Source organism: Rhea pennata, chromosome 25 (genome assembly GCF_028389875.1).
Source record: "Rhea pennata isolate bPtePen1 chromosome 25, bPtePen1.pri, whole genome shotgun sequence".
Classification (NCBI taxonomy): domain Eukaryota; kingdom Metazoa; phylum Chordata; class Aves; order Rheiformes; family Rheidae; genus Rhea; species Rhea pennata.
Window position 1 is genome coordinate 8,176,566 of NC_084687.1, and position 11,284 is coordinate 8,187,849.

General features: G+C 40.7%; 1 protein-coding gene and 1 long non-coding RNA gene across 18 annotated transcripts in view; both read left to right on the top strand.

Annotated features, from left to right (window-relative positions):
* The first annotated feature begins 1,324 nt into the window (after positions 1-1,324).
* TSHB (thyroid stimulating hormone subunit beta) lies at positions 1,325-2,469 on the top strand. The gene is made up of 2 exons (XM_062595092.1): positions 1,325-1,486; positions 2,227-2,469. Exons 1-2 carry the CDS (start codon positions 1,325-1,327, stop codon positions 2,467-2,469), a joined length of 405 nt encoding a protein of 134 aa, XP_062451076.1.
* Positions 2,470-7,824: 5,355 nt separating this feature from the next.
* Positions 7,825-11,284, top strand: part of LOC134150962 (uncharacterized) — a 137,264-nt gene continuing 133,804 nt past the window's right edge. For all 17 annotated transcript variants that reach the window (XR_009960765.1, XR_009960776.1, XR_009960762.1 and 14 more), the window contains exon 1: positions 7,825-8,002. This is a non-coding gene — a long non-coding RNA (uncharacterized LOC134150962). The remainder of the gene's footprint in view (positions 8,003-11,284) is intronic.

Sequence of the window (11,284 nt, forward strand, 5' to 3'; positions counted from 1 at the left end):
GACACTACTGTTCTATGTAGCAATTAAACTCATGAATGGTACCTTTTTAAAAGCAGTGGTTAATTTAAAAGCCTGGGGAGAGAATGACTTAAAATAATTAGATTTCCAGATCCAATTTCCAGGTTAGGATATTATGGACACATTTGTTCCTATCACATTTGCTTTATGGTTCAGTATGAATTTTCAATAGATGACTTTGCGATAAGAAAGCAGCAATTCAGATGCAATTATATAAACAGTAAGATCAACCTGGAATTAGCCAGGAGAGTATAAAGCACAGACAGAGCTTGTGCTGGGTCACTGCCTCTCTCAGCTCAAGGCAGAATCAAGTTCCTGTAATAGGGAAGAATTCAGCTGACAAGAGGTTGGTCTTTCCAGACTTGCACTGTTGCAGCTACAGGGTAAACTGGACTATGTAATGGCTTTTGCTATGGGAAACTAGCAGCTGGAAGAGACTAGAGGGTGATGTCCAGGTGTTTCTAGACACTGTCATTTACAGTTTGTAGTTTAGAGGCTGTAGAGTAGACCCTGGAATTACCTTTGAGCTAATCAAAGCTTTGTTCTTGGGATGCCCCAGCAGGTCTGGGAAAGGAAGTCGGCATATCAGAGAGAAAAAGTGGGGATTCGTTGATTTGAACTCTTTGCTAGTGTTCTTTATTGTCACTTGCTTGAATCTATTATTTAATTTTTGGCAATGTTCCCATCTCTTCATGCTGCTAAGCCAGCTGGGAAATAAAATATACAGTGATGTATCTGATATGTACAGCTGTTTCTTTTTCTCTCTCAAACATTTTATAAGATGTTTGAAAATACTTCTCTGCAGAAAACCATTGAGTTTTTTTAGCTTCTCTGGTTAATTCTGGAGCTCATGTGCTCTGATCTGTCACATTTTCAGATCCTTTTTCAGAGAAAGATAGGAAAACCTCATGTTATTTTTCTGTGTCAATATTTTATCACTCATTAGTGAAAAGTTCTACATAATATGATTTAGTGGGAACAGGTGAACATGTGATATTGACCTAATGTTGTTGGCCTGTTCGTCCTTTTTTTTGTTTGTTTTGTTTTGTTTGTTTTGTTCTTTTTTTTTTTTGTTTGTTTGTTTTTTTTGTTTGTTTTTTTGTTTCCCTGTTCAGTACTTGGTACTGTTTCAATTCAAGGTCTGAGATTAGAAAACATGTATCAGGCTCCAGCTAGAAAAAATGCTAAGCTTATTTCTGCTCTGATAACTGTTCTTGTCAAATTCTGAGAAAAAGGTTGGAAGAAACATTTAGATTTACTTAGTTTTTTTTTTTTTCCCCCTTTTTTTTCCCTTCCTCCATCTAGCATGAATCCCTTCTTTCTGCTGTCTCTCCTCTTTGGCCTGACTTTTGGTCAAACAGCATCACTTTGTGCTCCTTCTGAGTACATAATCCATGTGGAGAAAAAAGAATGCACCTACTGCCTGGCCATCAACACCACCATCTGCGCTGGATTTTGCATGACACGGGTACAAGGTGTTACTCTGTTTTAGGCAGGTGTTTCTGTAACGGCCATCACTGTAAAACAAATGCCTATCCTCACTTGTTTGCATTAGAAAATTGTGTAGAAATTGTCCTAATCTATGGAATTTGTCATAGATAGAAAAATCACATTCCCATGTTTTCAACTTAGCTTATTATGAAGGTAAGGATGAGAAATGCCAAGATTTCTTAACCAAGAGGTTTACAATGTCAATGGAGGGTCTCTGTGGGGTCAGGATGGAGTAAGTGAGAAGCAGATATTTAAAATTATTCTCTTATTTAATGTAAATTACTTGCATAACTTCTCCTCCCACAGATTTGCCACGTGGTAAAAGCAATGAACCACTGTGGTGACAGCTAGCTATGAAGAATGGAGAATATCTCACATACAGGCATGCCAAAGACTGTGTCTGAATTTCACTGTTGAACATAGCATTTTAAATATCATCTTGGTCAGTAGGTTGCCAATACAGATTACAAAGCTCTCTGAGCCAAGCAGTTGACTAGTTACAACCACAAAAGCAAGGTGAACATCTCTGCAAGAGTAATGAATTCCAATCACATGCAGATTCAAAATGACAGGTCTGAACAGAAGTACGCTGGAAATTCCAGAAATAGTCTGAGAGGGAAGAGGCTTGCTTTCCATATACTAGAGAAAATGCTGAAGGGAGTTTTTTGTTATTCATGTGTGCTTAGGTGAAACAATGCATTTCTCTTTCCTTTGTAGGACAGCAATGGCAAGAAACTGCTCCTCAAAAGTTCTCTGTCCCAGAATGTGTGCACATATAAAGAGATGTTGTATCAAACAGCACTGATTCCGGGCTGTCCTCTTCACACCATCTCTTATTATTCTTATCCTGTGGCTGTGAGCTGCAAGTGTGGAAAATGTAACACTGATTACAGTGACTGTGTTCATGAAAAGGTTAGGACAAACTATTGCACTAAACCACAAAAGTTCTGTAACATGTGAGCTTCCAATAGAATATGGTAGAAATGTACTGCTGTCTGCTCACAACTAAACATAAATAAAAGTATTTCACAACAGGTTTGCAACTCGGTGTGCACAAAGTTTTATTCTAAAGATGGATCACTAGAGTTACTTTAATGAACTGGATAACCAGTGGCATGCGAAAAAAGCAGAATCACAGGATCCCATGTTTGTATATAGAATCCACTTGTAATTTACTTGGGAGAGGGGAAATAATTACATGTATGTGTTAGCCTTTGCTCATAAATGCTAGGTTTTATGTGAAGAGATGCTCAGAGATAAAACACTTGGTATATTTAAGAATTAAAGGCAACACACAGTCTTATTGTTGAACATTTTAATTAGATTTTTGCATACTCTTACAGCCTTCACATTAGCAACTGCATTTTATCAGATGTGTAATACTGGCTTTTTCTGAAGACTCTAGCTTAAGCATAGTCAAATTGGGCTAACACATTTAGTCAAATATCTACGCTACACTTCTGCATCATCACTAGTGTTGTGCAGACTTGTGATGATCAGTATTGCTAGGAGCACTTCCAATGTTTCTCTGCGTTAGTGGAGTACGCCTTTTTTCTGTTGTAGTACTTTGTTTAAATTTTTTTTTTCTCTGAGCATTGAAGATGATCAGTGAAATTTCAGATCCTGACACACCTCTCTGAGAGGTGGGTGTAATACCATCAAAGTCCAAGTGAAACTCAAAACTCTCTTTCCCTGCCCCCGACAGGTCAGCTGGCCCATGCTAAGGGTGAAAGTGAACTGAGCCCCATCCTATCTGCTGAACGTGTACCAGTGAGAAGTACTTACCCAAGAATAAGAAAATAAATGTAAGCTAATCAAACGTTTGGGTTTTTTCCCCCCTAAGTCTGTTATTGCTGCTGTGAGTGCTACAGTTGCTTTAGAGCTGATGGCTCAGCAGCAAGCTCTGATGATAACAAACTAACCACTGGGAGTGGGAGCCGGTTTCCAACTAGTTCAACAGATTTCAACACAAGGTGGAAGAGTGTATAGCATCCAGTGACAGAGTTGCAACAGGAACGGTGAAAAGGCACTTTGGTTAAAGTGTCTCTGCCCAAGTAAATGTGACCTCTGCTAAACCAAAAGCACCGTAGGCAAGCTGGCAGGACTACAGAGAGACATAAATGGGGCTAACCAAAAATAAATAGAATTCTCCATACTTTCTTAAATGAGGATTAAGATTATCATTCTGCATGTCTTAACAAATACAGCCAGAAAAATCTGGTGTGTAAATGAATGAAATGCTAGCAAAAGGATTTTAATAATCTAAAATTAAACTATTTCATAACGAGGAATTTGAAGCTCTGTACAGATGCACTAAGAGGTTCCAATATCTATAAAGTAAAATGTTTAGGTCATGCATGCCACTAATGTGTTTAATTACTACTGAGAACTTTGTCTTTTATCACCCCCCCCCCCTCGCAGCCATGTGTTTAGCCTTCTACGGTCGGTTACATCATTATAGCTCTCCTCAGTTGTTCTGTGACTGCAAATGTGTCTTCATGAAAAATAATTTTCACTGTTAAAGAGGAGTATTAAGTGGAACATATTTATCAGTGGAGATCCACATCTACAAAGCAGTGTGCGTCTTCTCTCAGTTATCCAGAACAAGACTGGCTTTGTTTTGGCACGTAACATCCTGAGAGACAGGAAGATGAAGACATGCTGTGCCCAGCTTGAATCCCTGTCTATTCTCAAAGATGGACACTGTGCCTGCCTAGAATTAACCTGCTGAGAACCCTCGGAGCCACTGCTCATTTAGCTGTTGGTACTAGGTCTGATACTAGACTCTTTTGATGTTTATTTTTCTGTACAGCAACAGTGATACCCAAAGAAGGCAAAAATTTATCACATAGCCACTAACATACTCCTACTTTACTCGGAATTAATGGGAAATTTCAGTTTTGTTTGTGTGGGATTGCAATCCTTTATGTCTACTGTATACTTTTTGACCTTTTAAAATTCTCTGGTATGTTAACTGCAAGCATCAATATTCCTTATTGGGAAAAGCCTTGCTGTGCTGGTGAATGCCAGTTAGACCTTAAAACAGTCTATCAAGAGTTACTCGATTAGTTTCTATGGAGCAGCATGAAATGCTATTCCATAGTTAAGCACAGAGACAACTAGAGAACTATTGTAAAAAGTCTTTTACCATTTCAGGGGTTGACAGAGCAGCCAGAGCCAGCTATATAACCAACTAGGAAAAAATAAACAAGACAGGACTTTTTTTTCTGTAAGTTTCTATACCATTTTGTGTGCAAACAATGGGAAATGGATGGCAGAAAAATGAATGTTCTGAGAAAAGCGTATGTTATGCTTACATGGCATTCTGTAGCCAACAGATGAAAAATATTGAAGTGGAAATAAGAACAACTCTGTTACTATCTTGGCAAGACAGTCCTTTAAGGCCCTGCGGGTGCAGGAACTTAGTTGCTATGAGTGCATCATTCTCCCTGGCTTGACAGCATGCACTTCAGTTTGCAGTGGGGTGATAGCTACGAACTTTCAACCAGGTGTTGAATGGTAGAGATACTGCGAGCAATCACAAGGATGCAGAAATGAAACCAAGTAATCCATTTCCTGACACTGTCTCCTGGAATTCCAGTTGTTCTTCATCACTCTGAGTAAGGATGAAGCTGGACATATTTGATGTTCTTGCCACAACCACAGCAGTACTGCCTTTCACTCAAGCAATCTTATATTAAAACCAGCAAGTTACTAGCACTTGGCCCTCTCTCACCCCTTCCTCATCTGAAGGTTTCTCTCCATTCTTCCCCCTCCATGGCCTGCATGCTGCATTAAGTGAGCTACATCAAATATAGCTCTCAAGCAATCAAAACTACAACTTGAAACAAAGCTAACTGCCTCAATACTGCTTTAAAATTTTACATAAAAGTATAAAAATTACTTTCTAGCACAGACCCAAAATGCATTAATATTTAGAAAAAAAACACTTAAAACACGAAATCTATGAGGATGATGGATAAATATTCAATTACTTGCTTTCCCAGCTACCTGAAACTGAATTTTCTACATCTCTGGGAGAAGTAGTAGTGCCAAGGCACTATGTCCTGCCACCATCTCTCTACATAGTGTAACCCCTTTCTAAAACAAAGGGAGGAGAGATTAGGGAATGGTAATATTATTCTTCTTTTGTAGCATAAATGCAAGGAGAAAATAACTTACTTTGCCAAGCTTGTCACATGTAACCTTATTCCCATGTACAGGAACAAACTCTAAAAGGTAATTTCTGCCTACTGACATACTAATTACCCAGCTCTAATCCTACTCTATATTGCATCAGTTACATCCATAGCAGCACCTGTTTGTGCCATTATCATCTATTAAACAGGTTAAATAATTTCAACTCCATTCAAAGCACGAGAACCGAATTTTAATAAATCTGCCTGGAAGCATCTTTTTTGAGCAACAAGATGAGTTTTTAATTTGATTACCAAGCTTCGTATGCTTTGCATTTCAATCAGCTGAGTAACTATGGATAAGAAATTGCCAATGCGTGGCAAACGATCAGATTCCTGGTTAATACTACATACTGTGTTATAAATTCATTGCTACTTGTTTTTATAAAATTCTACTAACTTTTTTTAAATTTAAATATTGCATTCAGAAAGGCTATTGAATTTAAATCAAAGCAATTAAACAAATTTAATCAAGCTGAAAATCAGACTGACATACACAAAATATGAATTATTTGAAATATTACAAAAGGAACAGTCTCATCTCTGGCTAAGAAGTGCCTGAAATAGTCATTTGCAGTCAGTTTGACCAGGGTCAATTTAACTGCAGCACCTAAAAATATTACTGAGTTGCAAAGTATGTTTTTCTCTATTTATGCCTTTTTTCCCCTTTAGAATTACTATTGTAGCTCCTTAAGAAATGATAATCCAAGTTTTGAAATAGTAAATAAAGGAACCAGAATGCCAGTATGTGTATTTTACAAATATGAAATTTTATTTTCTTATAAAATTTTGCTTTCAGTGTTTAGTGTCATGAACAGTTCTGGACTCTCATACTCTAATCCAAACACTTTGACTGCAGCAAAGCCTCTGTGAAAGACCAAGGGAATCTGCTAGAACGTAACAGCAAAATCTTTGTCCAGGACAACTGTAAGTAAGATGACAGCATCTGCATGCTTGTCAGTGATTCTAGACAGGTATGAACTGTAATCATCTTTTCTATAACTTGGTGGTATACAAGATGTCTCTGCAGGCAAGGTTTGAAAACTCAAATTCTCCCAAAACCTTTGTTTTAATTTAATAGAAAATGAAAAGGATTCTACAGAAACAGTGGGAACTCCACTTCTGCAAGGTTTGTCACTTACATGCATAGTTTAAACAATGCGTTTGTGGCTGGATGTACACGAGACCGTTTCCTCTACAACTGTTGCACCAACAGAGATTAGTCAATTAAAGTTTACAGCAGACCACTTTGGAGAGGAGCCTTCTTCCTCCAACACAACTATGAAATCCATGTAGTGACAGCATGTGAAAGAACTCTGGGCCTTCTGAACAGCTACAGCATAGTTATAACATGAATTACTCCTCTACTTTGTGAAAAGCACGGAGAATGATGGAAAGGTTTGGGGAGCCATCCAGCAAAATGCAGCAACAACGTTACCTGCTCAGTGGAAAAGGAACAACAGAAAATTTTCAGCTTTAGAATCAGAGAGTGCCTTTGCAATAAGCACAAGCATTTAAAAGGGTATTTAGCACAGAAAAGGCGCCTTGCCACGCAGCAACATGTAGACTTCGAAGGAAAAAAAAAATAGAGAAAGGACGCAGGCCCAGCGTGCCGAAGCGTTCCCGCCGCAGTGGCCTCGGCACCGGGGCGCGCAAGCCCGAACCGGCAAGCGACTGCCGGGGTGAAACCCACGCAGGATCACCGGGAAACCCCAGCGGGGCCTCGCGCCCCTTGCAACACGGGTCAAGCGCCTCTTGGGGACCCGGCGGCAAGGCAAGCTGCTTGTCTGCGGCCGCTCTGCCCGGGGAGCCCGACACCCTCACCACTTCGGAACGGGACCGCGCTCCGCGGACAGCGACCGCGTCGCCGCTGCCGCCGCACCCCCTCCCACAGCCGGCCTTAACGTCAGCGCCGCCGCGCGCGCGCGCGCGCGCTCCCACCCTCCTTCGCGCTGAGGGCAAAGCACCGCCCGCCCCGCGAGTAGCCAATAGGGAGCGAGCGTCGTCTCGCGCAGCAATTTCCGCCCCCCCTCCTCCCCCGCCGCGCGAATAGCCAATAGAGAGCGAGGCTCGCCCCTCTCCCCGCCCCCGGGGCGGGATCTCCCCGGCGCGCGGGGCTCTGAGGCGAGCGGAGGCGGCGTTGCGGCTGCCGTGCGGCCCGGGCGAGGCCTGCTTCTGTGCTCGGGCAGCCGGCCCCATCGCTGAGGCGGGCGGGCTGCGCGAGGGACGGCGGCTGCGGCTGTGCCGCCGGACTCCCGGGACCCTGCACTGGGCGGCCTGAGCGGGAGAAGACAGAGGTGAGGCGGGGGCGGCGCGGCGCGGTGGCGAACGCGGGGAGCTGGTGTGGGTGACGGATTCGGACGGCGTAAGGACAAGGTCCCTCTGCTAATCTTCCATTTCAGGTTATTTTTATTAGAATGTTGTTTCAAATTCAACACAGAAAAACTGATAAAACTCCCCTTCAGAACATACCACGCTAAAGGGAAGTAAGAACTGATTTCAGCGTCAGAACGAGTGTCAGTCCCATTTTTTTCTTTCACAGCTGTCATAGAGATAATGCTGCTACAGACTGCAGTCATAAACAGATATCCCGGTTCTGTCTAAAATCAGAATTTGCGCTATACCAGTGAGTTTGCTGTAATGGAAATGTCTTCTGTATTGCAGAAGATTGGCATGGGCAGAGCACCAACAGAGAGGAAGAACTAAGATTGACAAGCTTTACTTATCTACATTTTCTATGAACAGCATCTGATGCTGTTAATCACTAGTTTCCAAAGATAGCATTTGAAGGTTTAAAATAACTCGATTTCTTTTTCATTACATATGAAATATATTTTGCTACAAAACTAGAGGTGTCAGGCTAAATAAAAGCAAAATATGCATGTTTAATGTAGAGATATTGCAGAGCTGTGCTCCATCAGTTCCTGTTCAATCTCTGCAGGATATCAAAACTGGCTGAGGTTTTCCTGTAACAAATGAAGCTCTTACTGAAATCAATTACTTAGGAAGAACTAGACAAGGAAAACAAGAATAACAATGTTAAGGAAATAATACAGGCATTAGCTCTTTACATTGTTATCTTTAGAACAAATTGGTTGGCAGGCTAAGAAGAAAATGTGTATGGTGTTTTTTTATAATTGTCCTCCGGACGGTTTTGTTCCCTTTCCTCTGAAATGGGTACTAGGGACAAGGCTAGGTGGGTACTAATACGGCAGCTACAGTTTATCTGGAGCATGCATGTATTGGAGGGCATGAGTTTGCTAATTAAGTACTGACATCTAGATCAACTCCATCATCTGGAGCGTGAACTGTATTTGAGGAAGTTTACATCCTGGTTTGGATTTAGTTCCCTTTGACTAGCTTTCTTACTGAACACCCATGGAATAGTTCCCTCTTGGAAATGGTTCTGTATTGCTGGCAAAAACCAAAGATTTTTGCGGTATCAGAGTTGAAAGAAAAGAGCAGTTTCACAATAAACTGTAGGCACTCTGTGTCCAGTTCTGATAGCCATAACCCAGCTTGTGACACCTGACCATTAAATAGGGCTGCTCCATCTAGTTAATGAAAATTTGAAAGAGCTGTTAACTAGCTATGATCGCAAAGTAACGGGAAAACATTCTTACAGTTATGATAGTAAAAAATTTCTGTTTCTTGATTAGTTTAAAAAAAGACCTTCAAATTCTACGATGATGTAGAGAAAATTGCTAAACAGTACTGCCAGTACCTTATGTGCCTTACAACAGCATGAAACAACAAAACAGGCTGTATTTCTGACTTCTGTTCAAGGTACTAGTAGATGTCTAACGTTGGTTTTCAGCTTAATATATACCAGTAATCTAGAGAACTAAACCAGTAACTAGTATTATTCTGTTCCTGATACGCAGCACAGATACCCATTTACCCAAAAAGGAGCAAAACCCAGAGTATGAGCAACAATTATGCTCAGAAAAACAAATGTGCTGTTCAGGGAAAAAAAAATTTCACTAGAAAGTAGGATGTTCAAGTTTGAATTGCCTGTTTTCAAAAGGCACTTAGATATTTTTATTCTTCTTGGGGTAGGGGCAAGGAAGGAAGAGAAGTTTCTGCAAACAGTCTTTGTATTCAGTGCATCTCAAAAGCAGGAGTGGGCATATTCCAACTTGCTCAGGAAGCAGTAAGCATGTAAAGAAGCAACCTTCAGTCATCTCATTACTTGCTGATGCTACAAACTCGAGGAATTAAAACCTAATGGTATGCATAGACCTCTTTCTAAAAATACTGCCATTGCATGTGGGATCTGTGCGTATGTGAGGAGATAAGCTTAGCTACAAAACCTTTCTGCCATTTTAGGGCAGTTATCTTGGAACCTGAATCATGTGCCTGCCTATTACACCTGGTGGCATGGAATGCTGCCTTGCTCTGAATGGCAAAAATGATGCAGGTGCTACTGTATACAAGTTTCTACTTTCTGTCTGTCTTACCTTGAAAGAAAATACCCTAACTGAACACTACTGGATTTATTGTTTAGGGCAGAGCAGTTTTAGGGGCAGTTTCAAGTGTCTCTGAGACCCAGGGAATTGCTTTGACTAAGTCAGTAGTTATCTGCTGTGAGAAACTTACATTTTAGTGTCAGCTTGAGACCCCCAAGGATTTACTGCCAGTGTCATTTTCCCAACTGAGACTGTTATAGGAGCAGATAGCGGATCAAGGCCAGATTTCCTGGTCAGATGCTTTCAGAGTAAGATCCCAGGCTTTATCTTTACATGACATGTGTAGCTTATCTGCTTTGAACAGAGGGATGCAAATCTAACTCTTCTTTGGTGCTTGAAAGGTGTCTTCCTTTCACCTAGGGACCTGAAGCTAAGCCTGAAATTGCGTACTTGGCAGTGCCTCCTGCATACTCAGCTGTTCTTCCATTAGTGCACAGCTGTCTTGCTGTTACTGGATAGTTAGCAGTTTGTGGCTGAACAATTTGCAAAGAGAAAGGAGATCCATGTAAAAGAAAGCAAGATGCGTCAATTAAATAGGACACATGAAACAGCAGCATGCTTTTCAGTACTGAAGTAGCAGAAAAGTGATAGGGGTTTGTGTTTCTTTAGGAACAGGAGAGATGAACATCGCAAAGGATGATTATTCCTTACAAACATGTGCACTGGAAAGGACACATTTTCTGAAGTTGCATTTCTTCCATTATGTTTCAGTGGCGTAAAGACTCCGTGACTCGTAAATGCATGGTCCTATTAGAAGTCATGGACCATTTCACTGATTTGTATAATTTAGTTAACTCTTCCCCAACATACCCACTCTCTTAATATGGAACATAAGAGAATCTAATCACAACTGCATCAGAAATCTGAACTAGTAGTAATAAGAGAGACATAGCTGCTATGTGGACATTACTAGCATGGCCTCACTTTGTGAAAACATCTACTTGGGGAAAATTATTCCCTGAAATGGTGAATTACCTGGAAAAAGCCAAAAATTAAGAGATTTTGAGTCCTTGATGTAATTCATTTTCCCCTTCTAGGGAGAACCTTTCTAGGCTGTTTTAAAAAGATCATTCTCATATGCATAAATATGAAAAATAGAAAAATAAAAAA

Bases quoted from the DNA above. Each gene is read 5' to 3' on its own strand.
- TSHB (XM_062595092.1), top strand. From the start codon at position 1,325: ATGAATCCCTTCTTTCTGCTGTCTCTCCTCTTTGGCCTGACTTTTGGT. The intron at 1,487-2,226 runs GTACAAGGTGTT...TTTCCTTTGTAG, and splicing joins CTGGATTTTGCATGACACGG to GACAGCAATGGCAAGAAACT.